The following is a 23,921-nucleotide window of genomic DNA, read 5'->3' as shown; positions in this document are numbered from 1 at the left end:
TTAAATCACCCACCAATGTCCGAGGTGTTGGATGAGGTTGTCTCAAATCCAAATGTGGGGCTCTGTTTTTGGGCTGTCCTGGCAGCTGTGGTGGCTCAGAGGGTTGGGATGGGATGTCCTCACAGCCCAAGGGACAGTGCCAGACCCAGACTGCCCATAAATTGTCCCTAAATTAGGGGTGTCACTGCCTTGTGACCCAGGCAGGTTGATGTCCTGCACTGGGTGGGCTCTGAGCTGCCCCTGACCTTGTATCCCTGGATGCAAGATGCTCCTTCCACAGCAAGAGCTGGTCAGGGACAGGTGATTTAGGAGCTTGCACAAAGCAGAAGCTGAAGTTAGGAGGTGTCTGAGCTTTGAGGGGTGTGCAGGGAGCTCTGCTGAGGCTTTCCCAGGAGGGAAAGCTGTTGATCTGTCACTAATTCAGAGAATCCATAGGGATCCTCCTTCTGTCTGTGTTTGTTCCTCCCTCACCCACCTTCCAGCCCCCAGAATGAATTCAGCACTGGAACATCACAGAGCTCTGTACCCAGATTTGTTTGACAAACCATGGAGATTAAACCATTCAACCCAAAGGGTGGAACAACAAACCAGAGCAGCCCCCTGGTGCCTGGGGAGCACCAGTGCCGTGGGTCTGGTGTGGAACAGCTCCCAGGAGGGGCTGCTGAGCAAAATTAATTACCAGTGCTACGTGGAGGGGCTAGGGAAAGGTTTTTGCTGATTCATGAGGGATTCCCAATGTTGGTGTCAGGAAAATTAACCCACAAACCATAAACCAGAGGTGTATGTCCAAAAAGGAGATAGAGGAGTCCTCTTTGCTTTATTCCAATAAAAGGAGAGGCCGTGGGGCATTGCCCTGGGATCTCTCAGATTTTTTGGAGGATGCAGCCTCCTTTTTATCCCAATTTCCCTCTCTCTTGCCCCATGGGCTGAGGTACTTGAGAGGCACAGACTGCCCAAACACCTGATACCTGAGATTCCCCTCTAATGTACAACTCTCCCTTTTCATTTTTAATTCCTACAGAATTCATAGTTTTTCCCCATTGCTTCTTTCTACTTTCAATATCCAATTTAATTTCTCAGCAAACTTACAGTTTGTTTGTAAAGGCAAATCTCTTTGTCTATTCATCAATCAGTGGAATCCATCCCATTGTTTCTTTTATCTCTCAGTGCTGGTTTTATCTCCCAGCAGACCCACAGCTCATTTGTAAAGACAAATCCAACATTCCTCTCAGTGGGAGAGAAGTTTTAGCTCCTTCTTCTTCAGCTGGGAGACACTGGAATTATTGATTATTGTGGATCTCCCTTTCCCTCTGTATTTTCTGGAAGCTCAGGGCACAACTTGTGTTGCAGGACACTCAAACAGTGCTGGAGTTTTCAGAATCCATGGTTTTGTCCATGAAAGGGGTTCCCAGTGCTACTGCCCCATTAATCCTCCCTCCCACAGCACAGACCAGCTGGGCTCTGGTGAGAACCAGTTCTGAACTGGTGTTTGTGGTGTGCTCTGCCCAGCTGGGGCACTGGGAGCTCAGACCTCCTGGGTAAATGTGAATTATGCCAGCAGTTAGCAGGGAAGTGCCTGTTTGATCCTATTAACTGCAGAAACCTTTGTGGGTTTAATTTTCCTTCCCAGCTGGGCTGAACCCATCACTGTTTGTCCTTTTCCTAAGGAAGGATTTTTGAGAAGACCTTTTTCTCTTTTTGTGGTGAATTTTCTGCCATCCTTAAACCAACCAGGCAAAACAAAATTTGAAAATCCCACCTTGACTTGGATTAGTTTTTTCAGCCCCCCGAGGCTGAGGGCCAGGCAGATGATGGGATGTGTGTGCCAGAGGCTGTGCAGGATCTCATAATAATTATTGCTTTAATTGCTCTCCTAAAGACTCTCAGCTGCCAGAAGTTTCTCTAGATCTTACCCAGAGCTGCTGTTGTGCTGTAGATGAGGAGTTTTAGTCCTTTTGATGGGAACGGGAGGATGGGCAGTGCCCTCCTGCACCTCTGCAGGTTGGGTGGGGTTGGGAAAAGGAACTGTTGGTATTTGAAGTTGAGCCAGCATTTCAAAAAATCTAATTAAAAATTACAGCATCCTTAAAAAAACAAAAGGTATTTTAAGGTAATCTGATTTTTAGAGAAGAAAGCAACGAGCTCCTTTCTGTGCATAAATCCCAGGGTGTTCTCCGGGTATGCAGAAAGTTGGGATGAGGTTTTCCAGCTCTCCTGGAATTTTCCTGAAGTTTTTGTAATCTGAACTCAGATTCTTGAGGCTCTCTGGGAGCTGAGCAGCAGCTGTGCCCTCTCTGAAGTGCTGTGTCCCTGCAGGTCATCGTGGGCAGCATTTTTGAGGTGATTTGGGCTGCAGTGAAACCGGGAACCTCCTTTGGCATCAGCGTCCTGCGAGCCCTGCGCCTGCTCAGGATCTTCAAGGTGACAAAGTAAGTGCAGCTCCCTGGGCACTCTCAGCACAATTTGGGCATCCAAAAACCCTTGGACTGAGCCCCAGGGGCAGGAGGAGTGCTTTCCACCCTTATCACCAATAAGCTATTCATTACATCACAAAAAACTTAAAAATTATTTAAAAAAAAAGCCTCAACCCCCTGGGATAGCTGGCACAAAAGCAGATTAAAAGTGCAGATGCAGAATTCCTCTTTCCTTGGCTGGGCAGTTGGACATTTTGGGAATTCCTGAGCCTGTATTTACACCCACAAGAAATGTCTCCCCACCCTCATGTCCAGTTTTGCTCCTGGTTCCTCAGTGGGCTGATAGGAGAGTTTCCTTCTTTGCTTTGTCTTCAGGCTTGTTTCAGACAAAAAAATTGTAACGTCACTTGTATTTTGTGGTAAAAACCCCAAGTTTTATTTATTTTCTAAGTCCTGTCAATTTCCCACTGATCTGATGACAATTCCTTAAGTGGCAATGACAGTGGGCTGACAGGAGAAAGTCCTTTTCTGCTTTGTTTTTAAGCTTGTTTAAAACAAAAATCTCAGGTTATCACTCATATTTTGTGGTAAAAACCCCAAGTTTTATTTTCTTTCTGAGTCCCATCAACTTCCCACTGATCTAATGACAATTCCTGAAGTATTCAGGCTCTGTTAAAGCAGCTTCCCTGGGGATTGCTGGGTGCTAATCCTAGACACAAATCTGAAATGTGTTCCTGCTGCCTGGGCTGGGAATCTTGGGGTTTTTCAGCCTGGAGACTTCAAATTTTCACTCAGTGAATTTTCACCCAGCTTTTCTGCCACAGCTTTTCTGTTGTTTTCGTGCTCCTGCCTTGAGTTAATGTGTGCTGGCATTAGCAAACAGCTCCTGTGCCATTTCCAAACCCATCCAGAGCCCTTGCTGCAGGATTTCTAAGGCTGTGGAAATAAATGACAAATTTAGGTGCTCCTGCTGTTGTTTTCCACTTTATTTTTTACACCCTTACCTCTTCAGCCCTCCCTGGTTTCCATCACTCCCTGAATTCTTCATAACTTGAAGGAACAGGAGGAGGAACAGCCCTTCCCTCCAAAAATACTCCAACCACCTTAAACAGATAAAGAAAATTTGAGCAAAACAATCATTTGAAGTAACCAGGAATGAGTTGTGTAGCTCTGTGGGGTTGATTAGCACCTGCTAATTTTTTATTGCTAATTATTAGTATTGAGATCCCAGGTTTGTGTGTGGTACTGTGTCATTTGTTGTCCTCTGGGACAAACAGGGTGGAAACTTTAAATTCTGTAAATGCCCAGCAAAAAAAAAGGTGGGTACCAAAGTGTCACTGTGCTTTAGCTTTGCACTGATTGATGTGTGGGAAACTCCTGGGTTTGCAGCAAATTCAGAGCAATTATCACCAGTTCATTTCACCCAGAATGCTGAGATTTGCTGTTGTTGATTGAGTGCTAGACTTTGGGAAAATTTTGGATGTTTTTGCAAGTTACAATTTTATTTTTGTGAACTCTGACCACTGATTGCAACCAGCACAATGAAGAGATAAATCATGGAATTATTTAGGTTGGAAAATACCTTCAAGAGCATCAGGTCCAAGACCACCACTCACCCATGTCCCCAAGTGCCACATTTGGTGGTGACCCCCCCACTCCCTGGGCAGCCTGGCCAGTGCTTGAAAACCTTTTAACGAAGAAATTTTCCCCAGTACCCAGCCTAAACCTGTCTGGGACAGTTTGAGGCCGTTCCCTCTTGTTGTTGCTCATTCCTTGGGAGAAGAGATTCAACTTGACAAACCAAGCTGGGAGCTCTGCCCCTTCTCAGGACAGCAAGTGACACTCTCAGGCCAGTGGTGCTGAAGTTCCCCTGCCTTAATTAAGTGGATTTTTCATCTGACACGACAGAACTGAGTTCACTGCGTGACCAGAGCCAGGTCCCTGCAGCTCCTGGGGGCTCCTGCATTATCCCAGTGCCTGAGTGCACAGCTCAGTGTTTGCCTCAAAGTGCTGGCAGCAGGCACAGATTGCTGCCCACCCCCTCTCAGTGCAGCTTTGCTGGAAAAACATCCTGACCCTCAGCAGTTTTCTTATTTTTTCCATCCCTTCCATAGAAATTCTTGTCTAAACTCCCTGCCCTGGTTTGTTTTCCCTTTGTGTTTAGCAGGAGAGGCTGCAGTGCTCCTGCTTTGAATCATCAATGGGATTATTCAAATGATGATTTCAATTGATTGGATTATGATTTGGATTGTGTGGCCATGGACAGCAGAGTTAAATGGTTAAAAGGTGACAGCAGGACGAGGGCACATAGCCCGAGATGGGCTGATGTCCCCAAGTGCCACATCTTTGAAATCCCTGCAGGGATGGGGACTCCCACTGCCCTGGGCAGTTTTCCCAATTCCTGCCCACCCTTTCCATGAACAACACCCAACCTTCACCTCCCCTGGTACCACTTGAGGTTGTTTCCCCTTGTTCCACAGGAAATATTTTCTCTTAATTTATTTAATTTTTATTTATTTAATTTTCTTAAATAATTCCTGTTAATTTCTCACCAAAGGCTTTTCCCCACTCATGTTCTCCCCTGGCTGCTCTGATCCCACCCAGGTACTGGAATTCCCTGAGGAATCTGGTGGTGTCCTTGCTGAACTCCATGAAGTCCATCATCAGTTTGCTGTTCCTGCTCTTCCTGTTCATCGTGGTCTTTGCTCTGCTGGGGATGCAGCTCTTTGGAGGACAGTGAGTCTGAGGAATCTTTGTTCTACCTGCAAGGGTTCACATCACTCAGGGCTGGGGATAGGGAAATAATTCCTGTTCTGGAGTCTCCCTGGAGCTGGATTCTCTCCTAAGGAAGAATGTCCCCAAAGCTCCTCCATCACCCCATGGTCCCCAGCACACCCAGAGCTGAAACAGGACTGGGGGCAGCACTTCCCTGATAACCACAGTGCCATTGGATTTATCCACTTGGAATATTTTCCTGCTGGAAAACACAGTTTTGTTGGATCTGATTATTCTCATTAGAAATGCCAGCAGTGGTGAGTTTTGCAATAAGAACCATCACAGTGTTGCCATTTAAACTCCAGCCTCACTTCTGAACTGAAATAATGAAATGGTTTTGCTTGGTCTTTTATTTTTCCTAGTCAATCCCTATTTTATCTTTAAAATATTAAAAAGAAGTTATCTACTATAAGAGTAATTTCAGTTTGGGCTCAATTGAGGATGAAAACTTCTTGGAATGGCTCATTCTGCAAAATCATTGGAGATTTTGATTGCTCATTTTAATTGGAGATGAAAATGAATTTCAAAGCATCAGAATTTTCTCTGGGAATGAAATTGAGTTTTTGCTAATGGTTCTGTTAAGCACCTTCTGAGATGTTCCCCACCCAGCTTGCCTGGGGTGTTGCAGCCAGGTGGAACAAATATTGCTCCCTGACTTGGTTTATGGGGTGTTAAAGGATATTCCAAGGCTGCCTGCAGCTGCCTGTCCCTCCCCACTCTGGTTTTTATTTCTCCCTTCTCTCCAGGTTCAATTTCCAAGATGAAACTCCAACCACGAATTTTGACACCTTCCCTGCTGCCATCCTCACAGTCTTCCAGGTAAAGCCATTCCTGCTCCTGGGGCAGTGATAGAAGTGAAATTCCTGGGTGTTTCTTCCTGCTTAGGGAGGGCAAACAAGTCCCCAAAAACCTGTGAAATTTAGGAAAGAGGAAATCCTTCCTCCTCATGTTTCACTTTGCTGACCAATACATGCATTACTAAAAATCCAATTAAAAATCAATGCTGTGCTATTAAGGAAAATTAGAACAAAAGATTTATTGTAGGGGGGAAATTCTGATAAAATAGATGTTTTTGTGCTGAATTAAAATCTGTGTGCCAGGTTGTGCCATATCTCTATGTGCCCTCTGTGTTCTCCAGCCCCTGCCCATGAAGGTCCAGCTCTGGCAGATGCAATGCTTGGATTTAGAGCTGAATTTTGCAGCTGTTTTCTACCTGTCTTTAAAAAAATGGTTTAAAGTAATTTAAAATAATTTAAAATCATTAGAAAATAATGTTTTCAGGTGTTTCCCAACCCAGGAGAGCTGGGGCTGCTCCAGGTGCAGTTGACCCTCCCAGATCCAGCATTTCCATCCTTGTCCTGCTCAATGTGGGCTCCCCCAGATCCAAACTTCCCCAGATCTCAGCAAGGGCTGGCTCAGGTGTCAGCACCTGAAAAGGAGATAAAAAGGAAGAGAAGGGAGTGATGACAATTTCTGGATTAAGATAGGAAATGAATCACAAGGAAAACATGCCCAGATATGAGGCAGGTTCAGTGCTCACCTCCCAGGATATTGCCCATCATGGGGATTAGGATTGGCATAAGATTTTAGTGCTCATCAGAGAAGGGCTCAGAGCCCTTCAGGTATTGCCACAGATCTGGAACCAGGAGCAGCTCTGGATATGAGCAATGGGAATGTTGGTTTTGGTTTGCTTTGGGACTGTGGAATGCTCAGCTGGAATATTTCCTGCTAGTCCTGAGATGAATATGCTGCCATGTGGCGTGGTGGGGTGAAGGAGAACACTGGGTTTAAGGTATTTGTGTGGGATGCCAGAGGTAGGAATTAAATCCAGCCAAAGCCATCAGCCTTGGATTATCTGTGGTGTCCCAGAGGCTCTTTGATGCTCTCTGCTCTCCTTCCATCCCTGAACTGCAAACTCCAGGGCAGTGTTTCTTCACTGTGGGGTTGGGATTCCTTTCCAAGCCTTTCTTCCATGACCTCAGCCAGGCTGAGCAGAGCAGCATCAGTCAGAGACAGCATTCAGTGTGCTGAATAAATACAGTTAGATACAGCCTGCCCACCCTGTACCTTTGGAGATTCTCTGGGTAAGAAGTTTCTCAAACAAGCTCTTCTGCCCTCTGCTTTAGCCCATTTTAATCCCAGCAGCCCTGGTGGGTCAGTGTCCTGTCACTGGACACCCAGGGTGTCTTTTGTCCACCTGGCTGAGCTCAGCCTAAATTCCCTCAGAGCAGCATCACACCTTTGTCTCCAGCTGTGAATAATCAACATACACTGACAAACAACATCCATGAGCATGGAAAGCAGAGTCCTGTGTCAGCTACCTGCTCTCTGCTCCCTGATTTCCTCTGGGAATCCTCACAGACAGGCTGGGGTGGGCTGGAAATGAGGGGTGGCAGTGGCAGGCTGGCAGCAGAGCTCTGCCCTGCCTGTGGCAATGCCATGGAGCTGATGGCCTTCAGCCTTCCCCAGGCACCTCCCTGTCCCTGCAGGCAGCACAATCCTAATCCTGCTCCTCTCCCACCCCTACCCTGCTATTTTTCCATTAACATTTCACAGCAGCTCTTGACAGCTGCTTTATTCCATCACCTGGTGGCTCCTCAGTATTAAACAGTGGGATGCACTCAAAATGTTCATTTGAGGTAGTTTGGAGCCCAGGGAATAACAAAAGGCTTCCCCTTGCTCCCAAGTCCTTGTTGCCTCTCCCTCTGCAGTGCTGTCCTTCCCTCTCCTCAGCAAGAATTCCTTACAGCATCCCTGAACAGACCTCAGGAGCAGAGGGAATTTCATTAACTGCCTGAGGACAGAGCCAGCAGATCCTGGATCCTCCAGGCTGCTCCCTAATGACTTAATGCAGCTGATGGGTGATGTGGGAAGGACACCAGCTCCTCCTTCCAGGGAGCATCCTCAGCTTGCCCAGGCATGCTGCATAGTTTAGATTATTTATTTCTCTGCAAAAAACCCACAAAACATCTCTTTTTTTCCCTTGGACTTTTTGTTCCACTCCTAAATAATCCAAAGGTTGGATTTTGAACCCAGACCCTGCTGGACTTTGTCATACCTGCAAATCGTGGTTTTCTGCTTGGGAGTAGAAAAGTTCCCAGTGGTTGCCCTTTCCATGGATGTTTCTGTTATCAGAAATCCCTTTCTGGCTATTCCCAGAAAGCAGGAGCAGTTGTGAATTCATGGAAGTTCTGTGAATGCACATTTGTGGACAATGCTCTGCATAATTGAGTGACAGATTTGAAAGCCCAAAGCCCTGTTTCATATTCTGTGATGTAAATCCAGAGTAGCTCCAGCAGTGTTGGGTCTGAATCCTGATTTTGGAATTATTTGAAGCTGAATTGTGAATTTGGGAGAGGAGTTGGTGTCTGTACTGGATGTCCTTGTGTCTAGACTCACTCTTAGCCCAGTGCTGTCATCAGCACCATCCCTGCAGCCAGAAATTTCCTCTCTCAGCAGCTGAGTGCCAGGCTGGAATTTGCTGGCTGGAATTTGCACTCATTCCAAGCATCCTGTGTGCACATGGAGCCCCATTACTATAGAACACATCAGGCTTTGGGCTTTTTTCTTTTTTTTTTTTTCCTTTTTTTTTTTTTTTTTCACTTACTAAACCCAAAGACAACTTTCTGTTTAGGAGTTGGATCTTCACATCCTGGTGTTTTAATTCTCTAAAAGTGGTCACTGTTTGACTCTGCCAGGGCAGGCAGAGGATGTGCTGATGTGCCCAGAATTGTTGCTGTGTTCAAGGTTTTGGTGAAGAAAAGAACCCCAGACAATTCAGACTGCTGCAAAATGAGCATTTGGCATGGCAAGGCTTGTTGGAGTCTTGTACACTGATTAGCTTTCCCATTATTCCTGTATTTGTTAATTAGCCCTGGTCAGTAATCAGAGGTGCAGCTCTGTGCTTGTCCCTGCTCAAGGACAAGGAGGATCAGAGTCCCCCCTCAAGCTGTCCCTGCCCTGTCCTCACTCACACACAGAGGTTCTTGCTATTGTTTAGGGATTTTTTGGGGCTTTCTGGCTCTCTGGGTCAAGCCTGGGGAAATGAAGAGGAGCCCGTGGTGTGCAGCCCCTGCAGTGGCTGTGGTGCCCAGGATGATGCCCAGGCATTCCCAGCTGCAGGAATGCTCTCCCAGCCCTGAGGAGCACAGCAGAGGTGGCAGGAGGTGACAGAGCTCCTCTGCTGGGGACAGTGAGGGCTGGGAAAGCCCAGCAAACCCAACCCTGCCTGCAGGAAGGGCAGCAGAGGGGCTGGCACTGGCAGAGCTCCCCTCAGGGACTGCTCTGGGAGCTCAGGGTTATCCTGGGGATGGGGGACTGGGGAAACCTGGGATCTCTGTATGGCTTAGAAAGGGACAGGAGAGAGATTTTACTGGGAGTGAAGTGTCAGAGTATGGGTTTTGTTTCGTCCACCTGTGTGACAGCCCCTGGTTGAGCTGGGCAGTGACCCAGAGGGGCAGGGCAGGGTCACCCTGTCCAACCCCAACAATCCCAGCCTGTCCATCCCTGGTGTCCAAACGCTCCTGGAGCTCTGGCAGCCTCGGGGCCGTGCCCATTCCCTGGGGAGCCTGGGCAGTGCCAGCACCTCTGGGGGAAGGAAGAGCCTTGCCCTGAGCTCCAGCCTGAGCCTGGGCAGTGCCAGCACCTCTGGGGGAGGGAAGAGCCTTGCCCTGAGCTCCAGCCTGAGCCTGCCCTGGCCCAGCCCCAGCCATTCCCTGGCTCCTGTCCCTGTCCCAGAGCAGAGCCCAGAGCTGCCCCTGGGGAGGAGCTGCAGCCCCGGGGAGCTCTGCCCCCAGTCTGCCCCAGCTGAGCCATCCCAGTGCCCCCAGTCTGCCCCAGCTGAGCCATCCCAGTGCCCCCAGTCTGCCCCAGCTGAGCCATCCCAGTGCCCCCAGTCTGCTCCAGCTGAGCATCCCAGTGCCTCCAGTCTGCTCCTCCCTCCAGACCCTTCCCCATCCCTGTGCCCTTCCTTTGGACACTCTCATACCTTTAGATCGTTCTCTCATACTGAGAAACCCAAAATTCCCCTGAGCAGAGCAGGACAATCCCTCCCTCCCTCACCTGGTGATGCTGTGCCTGGTGTCCCCCACGTGCTCCTCATTTCCCAGGGACATTCCTGGGTGGCTTTCCTTGGCTCTCCCCAAGCTGCTTTCCTGTGGGTGACCCTGTCTGTCCCTCCCTGCAGATCCTGACAGGGGAGGACTGGAATGCTGTGATGTACCACGGGATCGAGTCGCAGGGCGGTGTCCACTCGGGGATGTTCTCCTCCATCTACTTCATCGTCCTCACCCTGTTTGGTAACTGTATCCTTCCACAGATATCCACAATTTGCCACAAATCCCCAGTTCTCCCTAAATTCTCCCAGCCTTATCCTTTAAAATCCAAATTATTGCCATGGCTTTGCTCCCGAGAGCACTGAAGGTGAGTTGTCCAACTCGGTGTTGCTTTTGCTAGGGCAATGTAAGAATTTTAAATTTAATTTAAAGAAATTCCATTTTAATTGTTGTGGTTTACCTTGAAAATGTTTTATTAAGAGTAATTTAAATTGTGGGAAACATAACTGAGGGCAGGTCAGAGCAGAACCTTGAATATCTTCACTAAAACTTTGTTTTTAGTCAAGGGAGGATTGAGATGGGCTTGGTGGAGATGAGAGATGATGGTGGAGATGAGGATCCATTCTTTTGTCCCTTTGTCTAGGGCACCTTAACCAGCTGTGCTGTCCCAAATGCTCCAAATTATCCCTGAATTATCTCATCTCCACATAATGCTTAAAATTGAATTCTGGATCTTGGGTTTCAGGTTCTGGGAGTGTTCAGTGTTCCAAGCCTTGGCACATGAAATGTCTGTTTTGTTCTTCTGAGAACAGATGGAAATCTCTTGAGGGTAACAAGAAACTGGGAGCTTTCATCCCCCCAGTGTCCCAGGGTGTGTGCTGGGGAAGGGGTGGTGTGTCCCAGAGTGACACTGGGATGGCATTTGGGGCAGGAGTAATTTTGTATTTTATGTGCATTTTACATTTGATACACAAACAAGCAAAGCAGCTCTGTGCTGGAGCAGCTGGGTGTGAAGAGGAGAGCAGGAGGGCAGAGGGGCTGTGGTGGCCCTGTCCCTGTCCCAGTGGTGGCACTGTCACAGAGTGACACCAGCCAGCTACAGCATCACTGGTCACAGGTTAGGACACAGCCCTAAGCTGCACCAGGTGATGTTTAGGCTGGGCTTTAGGGAGAAGTTCTTCCCAGAAAGAATGGTTGGGCATTCAAAGGGACATTTGGAGTCCCCTGGAGGTGTTTAAGAAAAGATTGGATGTGGCTCTGGGTGACAAGGTGGTGTCAGGTCTAGGTTGATCTCAAAGGGCTTTTCCAGCCTAATTAATTCTGTGATTGTGTGATTGATTCTGTGATTGTGATTCTGTAGCTGCAGCCAGAAGCTGTGTGGATCCAGAGGAAGCATCCCTAAAACAGGAAACCCGGGAATTGTAGCAGAGCTGAGGCTGTTTTGTTTGTTTGGCAAAGTGGGATGAGGACGCCCCAGAGTGGGATGAGGACATCCCAGAGTGGGATGAGGACACCCCAGACTGGGATGGGGACACCCCAGAGTGGGATGAGGATGTCCAGAGTGGGATGAGGATGTCCAGAGTGGGATGGGGACACCCCAGAGTGGGATGAGGGTGCCCCAGAGTAGGATGGGGACACCCCAGAGTGGGATGAGGATGCCTCCCATGAGGATTTCCCGACCTTCTTGCTGGTTACAGTCCCAGAATTCCCCTTTTCCTGAGAGTGTTTTTTGGACTGGAGACACAGGAGAAAGAAAGGGGTGAACTGGGGGCAATACTGGGGCTAAAGACAGAGTTCCTGCAGAAATGTGTTGCTCCAGATGGAGTGCAGGTGACAAAAGGTGCCAGTGGTGACATTGGTGCCCCTGGATGGCACAGCATTGGCTCTGCTGGAATTCTCTTCTTTGGGATGAGGGGAAGGGAAGGGAAGGCAGTGGGAGCTGTGCCTGTCACACGAGTGTCTCCATGGGATTTATCCCGTTCCCAGAGCCGTGGCAGCAATGCTCAGACATCTCCTCACAGCAGCCAGCACAGCCCCTTCCAGAGACACCAGGCTCTGGAAAACTGGGTCAGTGGAGAGCAGGGAGAGCTCTAAATCCTCCGGGCTTGGCATTTGGAAATGAGATTAAGCTGTAATCAGGCTTGACAGCACAGCTGAGGAAGGGACTTTTCACCTCTGAGCTGCTACGATCCAGTGCTTTTGAGGAACAGGGCATTCATTCCTTCCTCACCTTGAATTCAGAGGGGAGTTCTCCCCTGTCCTTTGGTTTTCATCACCAGGGAAAGAGCAAGGGATGTTCAAGAAGGGGGCATTGCTACCCCTGCCATGGATTTGGGATTTGGAGAGTGGAAACCATACACACCTTCTCCCTAAATCTCATCCTGGCAGGTGCAGCTGTCTCATTTTCCCTTCTGCTGCTGAGGTGATCCAAGGGTGGCTTTCCTGAGCTCCTCTAGGCATCTCCAGTGCCTCTTCCATGCCTGCAGCTCCATGCTGGTGGCTCCTTGAGCTCCTTGGGACATCTCTGGGGCATTTAGGAAGGAAGAAGGATGTGCCAGGTGGGATTCTTTGATCCTCCCTGAGTCCTGCAGGTTGGGATGAGTTTGGTACTCTGTGAGTACAGATGGAGGGGAGAATCGGCTGATAAAGACTAACAACACTCAGGAAAAACTTCTAGAATGTCTTGGAAGGTTTTTCCATCAACTTTTGAAGTTTTCCAGCTTTAAAGAGAAGCTGTGGCTGCCCTGGATCCCTGGAAGTATCCAAGGCCAGGCTGGATGAGGCTTGGAGCACCTTGGGATAGTGGGAGGTGGAACATGATCAGCTTTAAGGTCTTACCAAACCATTCTGGGATTCTGCAGTACTCCAGATAATCAGAGCTATAAACCTGAGACAAATCTGTGAATTCCTATGGAGATTTCCATCCCTGTTGGAGAATCAGAGGCCTGGCCTGGGTAGTTTTGGCAGATATTTAGTCTGGGAGCATCAACCCTTTCACGGGGAGCTTGTGGAGGCCTTCCTGCACCACCCCCAGCCCTGCTGGCCCTAAACACTGGGGGGAAGACTGGGGGTGGGGGAGGATGAGGGGTTAAATCTCCCCCATGTGTGTTTCCCATGGGAATTCCAACAGGAATGCCTATGCTGGTGTCTTGTGCTGGTTTGAAAGCAAAACCAGTGAGAGACTCCAAGTCAGAAATACCATTTAACAGGAAAAATGAGTAAAAAAATAAAATACATGCAATAGTAAAAAAGAAAAACCACTGACAGAGTCAGAACAGAACCTGACACCCTGCTAGTCAGGGTGGTGGCAGCAGTCCAGGTGGAGTGCTCTTGTTGAAGCAGTGATCCTGTAGAAAGGTCTGGTAGCTCTTGTCCTCTGGAATCCAATGGGAAAGGCTGCTCTGGTGTTCCAAATCTCAGTTTTTCTCTGGGTAGGAAAGGCTTGGCTCCTGCCCTGGCTGGAGCATCTCCCAGTGGGATGATGGAATTTTATCAGTCATGCCCTGGGACTGAATGGCCATGAACAGGAGATATCTCCTGGAGGGAGGATGGGCTGTGGGAAGATAAAGATGATTGCCCAGCTGGTTTAAAGATGGCTCATTAGCAGAGGATATCTCCACAGAGATAAGATCTGCTGGTTGAACAGATAGTGACAGAATCCAGACTTTTGGGCACATTCTTACATTGTAACCAGGGACATGTCTGAAGCAGCATTTCAGGAAGGTCAGGGCTGTTCAGCAGCTTTGCTTTGGATGCTGAGAGGGAAGCAAAGCAAGGGATTTATCCCTAAGAGGATGCTGGGCTCTGTCCCTGAGCAGGAATTTCAGTTAGCAGGAGCTGTCAAAACATAAACAGGAACATCTGAAAATCAACTTCAGTTTGCCAGAAAAGTGCATCCTCTGCAGGAGGTAAAATAATGATCAATGTCCATGATGCTGCAGGGATGGGTGAGTACAGGGTGAGGCATCTTGGGGATCTTCCCAGGGACACCTCCAGAGCCCAGCAAACACCACAGAGAGCTCTGGGAGTTGTGATCAGCTTCACAGTGATTCAAAACATTGAATCACAGGATATCCTGAGTTGGAAGGGTCAGCATGGATGGTTAATTTACAATAAATTGATTATTTGATTAAATTAATGTGACTGTACTGCTATATCTTGGGATTTCTGAAAGATCTCCCTTTACATTATAGAACTCACTCCTAAAAGTTTCAAAATGTTCTTTTTTTCCCTGCAATGTGGTTTTTGTTCATTTGTCAAGTGAGGCTTTGCCATCCCTCCCCACACATCTGTGCTGAGCCTTAATTTCCTAAGTGGAACTTTTTGCTGTTTGTTTTCTTACTCATTTTGTTTTCTTATATCAAAGTCTGAGCCCTTTGGGGTGCTGATTTTGGGTTCTTCTGCTGAGAGGGGCTTTATTGTCACATTGGGACCTTTCCCATTTGGTGATGTCACTTTTAAGGGTTTGGGGACACTGGATCAAACCTTGTTGGGGAACTGGGGTAGGTGATTTGGGGTCAGCTGGGCCAAAGCTGCTCTTTTTAAACCTCAGGGACTCGTTTCTCCTCAGGGCTCTGTGATTATTCCTTTTCCTGAGGAAGAAAGATTGGAGTGGGGCTGGATTCTGCTGCTCCTCATTGCACTTGGCTCGTGGAATCCATTTCTTGGTTATTTGAATCCATTTGCTTTTTCAAAAGATCATGGCAAGGAAAAGTTTGTTTTTCTAAGTGGGAAGTGTCTCATGTTACATTTCCATTTCCAGAGAATCTCTGTGGAACCAGAAATGGTTTAATGAAAGTTTTATGATTAAAGTAACAACAGGATTTGGCCCATTTTCCAGGAAATTACACCATGCCTGCGTTCACTGTTATCCACTTAATTGATAAATTGAGGCATCTGTTGAGACAATAAAAAATAAAAAAAAAATTAAAAAAAAAAAAACAAAAAACCCTCCAAAGAAAAAAAATCAAAACTTCAGAGGAGCCTAAAAAGAAAAGCAGAACTGCCTGGAGGATGCTGCCCTTCCCTGGCCCTCAGGTGCCAGGCAGGAGGTGACTCCTGGCTCCAGGCACTGCCTCATCCAGGTTACACAGCCTGAGCCTGAGCCTGGAGCTTGGGAGAAATTTGGGAATCCCCCAGCTCTGCAGAGAGGACTGAGGGACCTTTCTTGGGGCAGAAACACCCAAGTCTGCCAGACTGTGTCTGCTGGGAAATGGATCAGGCCAGGCTGATCTGATAAAAATAAATTAATTCCATTTCCAGGAGCTGCCTGTGCTACACGAGCCCCTTGCAGTGTGTGTGGGAGGCAGGGGAGGGGAGGCAGGTTTATTGCTCAGACATTTATTCCCAAGTTGGAAGTGTTTCCAGACTGGAAGGGTTTGGATTTTAAGGGACCTTAAATCTTATCCTATCCCACCCCTGCCATGGCAGGGACCCCTCCCACTGTCCCAGGTGCTCCAGCCCCAGTGTCCAGCCTGGCCTTGGGCACTGCCAGGGATCCAGGGGCAGCCACAGCTGCTCTGGGCACCCTGTGCCAGCCCTGCCCACCCTGCCAGGGAACAATTCCTGCCCAATATCCCATCTAATCCTGGAAAAGCCATTCCCTGTGTCTTGTCCCTCCATCCCTTGTCCCTAATCTCTCTCCAGCTCTCCTGGATTCTACTGCCAATACCTGGATTTGTTTCCTGCAGTCCTTTCTCTGGGTTTATGGACCATCCCATGCACATTCCTATCTGGAGGAGCAAACAGAGCTCTGCAATGAGTGACTCTCCTGTCCCCAGGTGATGTGCAAGAGCCAAGTGCATTTTCTCCTTGGGAGAGTGGTTCTGCTCTGCTTGCCCCCCTTCCCTGTGCAAAGGCAGCTGATTTAGGGCTGCTCTGGGGCTGTTTTGCAGCCACAAGGCTGGAATAACAACAATAAACTCAGCAATAGATGAAATCATTACGTGGAAAAATGAAAGTAAAATAGGAATAAATAATTCTGATGTCTCAGTGATGGAATGCAGTTCTGTGCTGAGAGGCCTGGGCTGGTGTGGGCACTGCCCTGGCTTAGCTGGGCTCTGGGCTGGGCTTAGGGGCTGTTTTATCAGCAGGGCTCATTAATGGGGCTGGGTGTGCTGCCCTGGTTCTGGGGTGCCATCCTGACTCCAGAGGGATAACCCAGGATCATTCCCTCCCAGCAGCAATGACCTGAGATTCATTTTTCTGTTCACTCCATGACTTTGTACAGCTCTGTGTGTATAAAAATGTAAATGTTTGCTTAAAATGACCAATTTCCTGCAGCTCCACTGGTTGTCCTTTAAAACAAGAGGGGAAGAATGAGGTGAAATCTGCATTTCTGGGCTGGAAAACCAGGGGCTGTGGTGGCTCTGGGAGCAGCAGGAGGTCCCACCCTGCCCCTGTGATGGGGTGAAGCCCCTCTGGCCCTGTCCCCTTTCCACACAAATACACATTCCTGCTGGGCTGGGAATGGTGGCACAGCTTCCAGCACCAATCCATGAATCACCAGGGGCAGCAGGAAAGGAATATTTGCTGTCTGTGCTGTGTGAAGGGTTTTTCCTGAGCTGCTGCCACAGATACTCTCCTGAACGTCTTCCTGGCCATCGCTGTGGACAACCTGGCCAACGCCCAGGAGCTGACCAAGGTAGGAGGCACCTTGCTGTGTTCCAAGGGTGGGGACACCCTGAGGTGTCCCTGGAGCCCTGCTCACCTCTGGACACTGCTTTGCACTGCAGAGAGGCACCTGGAGGTTTATTCCCCTTCAGCTTGCTTTATTTCAGGTTGCAGTGAATATTTAATGTTTGGTTTATTCCACAGTGGGCATTGCTCATCTCACATTTTCTGTTCCAGGAGAGGAGGAGAAGCAATTAACGGGTTTTTTGGCTGATTGGAAGCTCAGACAGGAGCAAATTTCAGGTGCTTTTGCACCTCTGGTGACCAGTTTGCACTGCAAAGAGGCTTATTCACCTTCAGGCTTCTTAATTTCACATTGCAGGGAATGTTTTGTGTTCAGTTTGGTCTCATATTTTGTGTCACTTACTTTGCTGAGGTTGGTGATGGATTAAAGAATTAAAATTTTCCAATCACCTCCAGGCAAAACAATTTGCAGAGGCTGTTGTGAGCACTCAGAGGAGATGCTGGAATATTCCTGCCTCTCCCCAGGTGTAAGAGGAATCAGAGGCAGAAAGGCAGGTCCTGGCAGGGGGTGGCAATGACACTGATGTGGCTTTGCTGGTGTGGGCACAGATTTCTGCTGGAGAATCCCCACTGGAGAATGTTTACACTGGAGCATCCCCAGGGAGAGCAGCTCAGCCCCAGGGCTGTGCAGGGAGGATTGTGAGTGTTGCACTTGGTAATTGGGTTTTACAGATTTGATTTCTTGGTGTACTCAAGTGCATTAATGAAGAGAATGAAGGAATTTTTGTACATTTTTAGCTTTTCTCACCCATTCTGTGCTGCTGCCATCAGCACCAGTCACCTGCTGGGGGCAAAGGCAGCAGTGTCCCTGTTGGGGTGGTTGTTGTTTATAAATTGAATTTCTTTACTGCCAGTGGCAGAGCTCTCTGCCCACATGCTGTGGCAGCAGAGGCAAGGGTGGTTTTTGTGTTTAAGGGAAGGTGCAGCAATTCCTGCCCCTGGCAGTGTCCTAGGCCAGGCTGGATGGGGCTGGAGCAGCCTGGGACAGTGGGAGGGGTCCCTGCCATGGCAGGGGTGGCACTGGATGGGCTGTGAGGCCCCTCCACCCCAAACCTTTCCATGGAATTGTTCAGAAAGCACAGAGATGTACTCAGGGATAGTGCTGAGGTTTGGGGGTGGATCTGGCACTCAGTCTTTTCCAACATTTTTGGCTCTCTGGATCCCCACACAGAGATTTCCCCAAGTTTCCCACCCTCCTCCAGCTGCTGAAGACCAAACCAGCCAAATGTTCTCATCCAAACCCATCCCTGTTGAAGCTGAGCTGCTTTTTGCCATCTCCCCTTTTCCTGCAGGACTAGCTCCAGCTCCCATCTTCTCTGGAGCTGTTCCCCAACAAACCCTCCAAACAGCTCCCAAGTGAAAAATAAATGTTCCAATTCCATGTTCTGTATCCTTCCTCCCTTAAAATGCTACTCAAGGTTGTATTTAATGGCTCTCTGTTGTTTTTGGAGCTTTATTATTTTTTTTTATGGGATTTTTTTTCCCTTTCAGCAGCTCAGCTGTTTGTGTGCTCACAGAAATCTCCAGCCTGGAGGCAAAGATCCTCCCAGATTTATGGGCATCCCTTGCATGTGCTAAGAGGGGGGATGAGGCCCAGCACAATTCTTGGATAATGAAGCTCATCCTCCTTTTTTCTTAATCCTTTAAGTGCTTCCTTGTGAATATTTCAGCAGCTGACAGGGTGGGTTAGAAACCTGACTTTGGGGATGTTTATAAAGTCTAATTAAATATTGATGGATTCAGCAGCAGTGCCAAATCATAAAGCTTCTCCAGAAACTCTCTTGGGGATTTTTTTTTAGTTTAATTTTATTTATGATCTCCCCCCAAATCACTGGGGCTTTCAAAAGAAGAGGAAAAAGCTAAAATTCAATTAGACACATACCTGGAGAATGAGGGATTTCCTGCTGAGTGAATATGATCATGCAAACCCCAAAAATGGCCCAGAGATACAAGGAAGTTACTCAGGAGTCAGTTGGTCCCAGGAGACTTTCCTGACATTTATTCTGGGAAATTAATTTAGATCAGTGCTGAATTTAATGTGGGAGAACCAGGAGCAATTGAAATTGCCTCTGTTTAGGGAAGACAGAAAACTTTCCTGCCTCAGGACTGGAACATTTCAACTTTCCCCACTTCTGGATGCTAATTTGGATTTTTTTTTTTTTTGGTGGCATTTTGACCATTTCTGGGTTTTGTGACCTGTAAGAGAAGTTCTTAGAGCTGGGACTATATTTAACTGCAGCTTGATCATCCCGTGGCTGTTACAGAACTCACCAGTGCTTAGGAATGACTCATTTTTTGGGGAAAAAAGTAAAGAATTTGTTTTCAATCTATAAAAAATCTGCTCCCAGGTCCCTCTCCTGCTCTTCCTGTTCTGGCCTTGCACTGACTCAAACTCTGCCAACCCAATTTTTAGTGATTCCTGAGAACTCTCCTGAATCCCTTTAGGTTTTGTTTTTTTCTTTTTTTCAAAATATTGACAGATTTTTCTTCCTGTTCACTTGCTCAGAGTAGAATCTACAATTGCCCCAAAATTTGCTTTTCAGTCTCTCTGCTGATCATCCAGAATGCCTCTGGTGACATCAAGCAGCTCCTGCTTCATCCTCATTAAACTGGACTATACAACCACTACAACTGAGAGTTTATTTTCCTAAATATCTTCAAGCAGGACGTGTTTTCTCATCTCTGTCCACTGCCAGTGATCTCTGAAAAAGCAGGATAAAAATACATATGAGGGTTGTGGGGATTTAATATAAATTTGTATCAAATTCTTGAGGAATGCCCAGAAATTCTGGACTGAAGGAAGTGGCCAAACCAAGAGCTGAGCATTCATAATTCCCCCTCCTTCTCATCCCCTATGGAAAAGGGTTCAACTGGCTGAATGTATTAAAGAAAATTCAGTGTTAATGATGCACATCATGATGGGTGGCACCAAAACTGGGCTTTACCCTGTGAGAAATGGATTTAAATTAAGATTTAGAGCTCTAGAAAACAGAAAGGGACATGAAGCAGGGATGTCCTTATGGGCAAGAGCTTCATCTGCACCTGCCCCTGTGAAATGGGGGTGACAGTGTGAGCTGGAATTTTAAATAGCAGGTAAAAAATTAATTAATTTTTGGAGTCATCTGCAATATCTGCATGGAAGGAGCTGCAGAGGTATTATAAAGCAAACATCTGCTGGGGACTGGGCTCGTTGTGAGGGAGGAGCAGCTGTTTTTGCTGCTCCTTCAGGATGTCAAATCCAGCAGAATTACAGAGGCCCCCGGGAGAATGGAGCAGAAGCCACAAATTTTAAAAAGGTTTTAAAACCTGCACCTGGTGCTTTAGGGGCAGAGAAAGAAAAATCAGCAGCCTTTGGTTTGCAGGCTGCTGGAGATCCCTCAAAGGAAGAAATAACTTGAATATACCTGGAGGATGAAAGGAAAACCTGAAAGATTTTTTTTTTTTTTATATTGGGGTCTTGTTCATTTTAAAACCTGTGTCCTGAGGATAACATTTCTGCTGGATTGGGATGGGAACAGTTAATGTCACTCACAGGAGCTGAGGTGGGATTTGTGTGGAAAACAAGGATTTGTGCTAAAACCACTCTAGGATGTTTTGTTGTTGCTCAGCAGCAACCCCACAGAGTCCAGGGAGGAAAATGGGAGGCACAAGGATTTAGGGACACACAACTGGGCCCAGGGATATTCCAGAGTGACAACATCTGTCTGTCCCAGTCCTGTTCCACAGAGGGAGCTCTGCTGTCCTGGGGATGGCAAAACCTGGGATGGGAAATGTGGAATTAATTCCTTTCTCTGTTTGCCTCCATGGCTTTTTCTTTCCCAAATAAACTGAATTTACCCCAATTCATGGTTGCTCTGCTGTTCTCCCACCCCACCAGGGTGACAGGGCAGGTACCTGGGGCTGAGCTGGGCCAGGATTAAACACCCTTGATTTGCAACGAGCTCCCAAAGCTTTGATAAATTCACTGGAATTTGGCAGCTGAGCAATATTGACTTTGTATAATTGCTCAGCAGGTCTTTTGTTCAGGCATGGTTATAGACTTGCAAATATTTGCAAAGGGGAAGAAAAAAGAAGAAACTTATATGGTAACGATTTTTAAAATTGAGTTTCCATCTTTTTTTTTCCCTTCTGAAAAACAGTTTCCAAATGAGTTCAGTTGAAGCAAACAGCACCAAAGGCAGAGCGAGGAGCTGTTTATGCAGATGGCATTCAGGGTGGATAAATCTCTATAATTTCCTCTTCCAAAGCTGGAGATCTGTCTGCTCTCATTATTTTAATCATGACTCCTCCAGCATCACCCTGGGAGAGCAGAGCAGACCTGTGGCATTCCATAAAGTTTGACAGAAGAGTCTGTGACTCCTCTCAGTGTGGTTTTCCTTGAATTTGTGAGATGCTGGTGTTGCTACCAGAGCTCTGTGCTTACCCTGCCATGATTTCACTTTATTTTAGTCAAAAAATTCCAGGAAAGTTGACCCTTGGTGACCATTGAAGGGCAGTCAGGCTGTTTCTTTGGGTTTTGCTCTCACTTCAATGTTTAAAATCTTTAAATTTTGAATTTTTAAACTTTTTGTTTTGTTTTGTTTTTGGTTTTTGTTTTTTTTTTTTTTAATAAGATCCTTATTTTTGAGTTTTAGTAGTGCTTTTCATGCTGGGTAGGAAGAGAGAAATCCCAGTTACAACCTTCAGGCACTCCTGTGCCACCAGAGGTTAAAAATCCTCATGATCAGGGATATGCAGGAAGCAGGAACAGAACTTTGCTCTATAAACTACATTTAATATGGTTCATTTTTTGTTTTCTGGGTCCCTCATGGATCTGAGATGGGTGTGGATAACTGATGGGAGCAGGACCAGTCCCAAATCCATCGTTTACTATGATTGTCTCAGAAAGGTGCCCTTGGCAGGAGGTCAGGAAGGCTTTAGGAGCCTGTCCATGTGTTTCAGGCAGCACTTTGGCTGCTGAGGGTTGTTGCACACACAGTTCTGGGATCCATGGCCAATTCCACCTGGAAGTGTCCCATTCCTGCTCAGGGCTCTCCCTGCTCCCTCAGAGTGTCTCTCTCCAGTGCTGTGAGAGGAGACACAGGACAGTCAAGAATATTTGTGTAAAAAACCCTTGTCTTGGTTTGAAGGACAGGTGTCTGCTAAGGGAGGCAGGAGCCTCTCTTGAAATAGAGAATGTAAATCCCCTCCCTCTAAATTATTATAATTTTGAAATTAAGGGGCTCTCAAGCAAAGATTGGGGAATTAGGAACAGCACTTCTTTACTAGGAAAATTAAAATAGAAATACAGTATTACAAAGAACAATCCCAGCCCTGCCAGAGTCAGAATCCAAGCTGACACAGTCAGTCAGTCAGGGTGGTGGCACAGTCCCATTCAATGGTGGCTGCATCCTCCTGCAGGGGCAGATGTGGTTCAGCTGGAGCAGTGCTCCTGGAGAAGGTGCAGTTTCCTCTGAAGGTCCAGGGATGATGTGGAAAGGTCTGGTTTTCCTCTGGAATCCAGTGGAAAGAAGGTGCCTTGGTGTCCAAAATCTCAGTTTTTATCTAGGTAGGAAAGGCTTGGCTCCTGCCCTGGCTGGAGCATCTCCCAGTGGGATGATGGAATTTTATCAGCCATGCACTGGGACTGAATGGCCATGAACAGGAGATATCTCCTGGAGGGAGGATGGGCTGTGGGAAGATAAAGATGATTGTCCAGCTGGTTTAAAGATGGCCCATTAGCAGAGGATATCTCCACAGAGATCAGGGTCACTGTCCCACCTGGTTTAACAGATGGGGACAGAATCCACACTTCTGGCACATCCTGCATTGCAAGCTAAGACAACCCTCTTGACCAAACCTTGCCTTTCTCACCTCGTGTCAAACCTGAGGCTCCTTGCTGGAAAATCTGCCCTAAATTAAAATTCTTACGTCCTTGCAGCACATCAGTGACAGCCACCCCTACCCAGCCCCTGGGGAGCTCTGCTGGTTGTTATTCCATTATTTATTCCTGGATTTCTCTTGTTTTTGTGCCCCAGGACGAGGAGGAGATGGAGGAAGCCACCAACCAGAAGCTGGCCCTGCAGAAAGCCAAGGAAGTGGCTGAAGTGAGCCCCATGTCAGCAGCCAACATCTCCATAGCTGCGTAAGCACCTTTGATTCCTTGGGAGAAAATTCCCTTTTCCAGTGTCCCTGCGTGTCTGTCCAGCTGGAGCATCCCCTGGGGACTGGGAGCCCTCCTGCACCAAATATATCAGTGCTGAGCACTTAATTAGGAGTTTAATTAAGGATTTCTTTCAGTTTGGTTCTCATTGTAATGCCTCACTTTTGAATAATTATATTTTTGGAAGATTTTTTTTATAAGCTGTCCCAGGATAGATTTCACCAGGTGAAGTGTTAACATCCCACTTTGGATTTTTAATGAGGAGTGTGTGTGCACAGAAATAACTATTTTAAAATGATCTTGATAATTCAATGCAGAGGCATCCTCTTTAATAGCTGGAAAATGTTCTTGAATTCCCTTTCCTTGCTGTTTGAAAGAGCTGGGTGCAATGAAATGAACTGGTTTGGAGGTGGGAACATCCATCTGGAATTCTCAGATGTTTGATGAGGACAAGCACAAGCTCTGTGGTACCAAAACCCTTGGAAGGCTTTGCCTTGGGCCCAACTTTTCCTGGATTCCAGGGGTGCAAAAATGAGGTGGAAATATTTGTTCAGGTTCCTGTGTTTGAGACATTCCTGGAAATATCCAAGTGTTGGATGGACTTGGAGCAGCCTGGGCTAGTGGATTGTGTCCCTGCAGAGCTTGGAATGGGGTGGGATTTAAGGTCTTCCAATCCCAACCATTCCATGATTCTGTTCTGGAACACCCTTCAAGAATTTCCTGAAAAGATTCCTTGAACTCTTCTGGAATTTCAGCATCAGCACCAAAAAGTTTGTTCCTGCATTTTACTGGGAGCTGCTGATGTTTTCCAGGCCTCTTTTACAAGGAGACCTCCAAGGG

The 23,921-nt window shown here is 47.3% G+C and overlaps 2 protein-coding genes across 5 annotated transcripts in view; both read left to right on the top strand.

The window, feature by feature from the left end:
* Positions 1-23,921, top strand: part of EHMT1 (euchromatic histone lysine methyltransferase 1) — a 460,745-nt gene that overhangs the window by 319,936 nt on the left and 116,888 nt on the right. The gene's annotated exons all lie outside the window — the stretch shown is intronic.
* CACNA1B (calcium voltage-gated channel subunit alpha1 B) overlaps positions 1-23,921 on the top strand; it is a 292,116-nt gene that overhangs the window by 179,515 nt on the left and 88,680 nt on the right. For all 4 annotated transcript variants that reach the window (XM_079324218.1, XM_079324217.1, XM_079324216.1 and 1 more), the window contains 6 exons: positions 2,317-2,429; positions 5,019-5,150; positions 5,936-6,008; positions 10,375-10,492; positions 16,819-16,886; positions 22,957-23,063. In XM_079324218.1, the coding sequence (XP_079180344.1) occupies positions 2,317-2,429; positions 5,019-5,150; positions 5,936-6,008; positions 10,375-10,492; positions 16,819-16,886; positions 22,957-23,063 (611 nt within the window). The remainder of the gene's footprint in view (positions 1-2,316; positions 2,430-5,018; positions 5,151-5,935; positions 6,009-10,374; positions 10,493-16,818; positions 16,887-22,956; positions 23,064-23,921) is intronic.

This window comes from Erithacus rubecula (genome assembly GCF_903797595.1).
Source record: "Erithacus rubecula genome assembly, chromosome: 21".
Lineage (NCBI taxonomy): Eukaryota > Metazoa > Chordata > Aves > Passeriformes > Muscicapidae > Erithacus > Erithacus rubecula.
The sequence above is the reverse complement of the archived record's forward strand: the minus strand, read 5'-3'. Positions and strand labels throughout refer to the sequence as shown.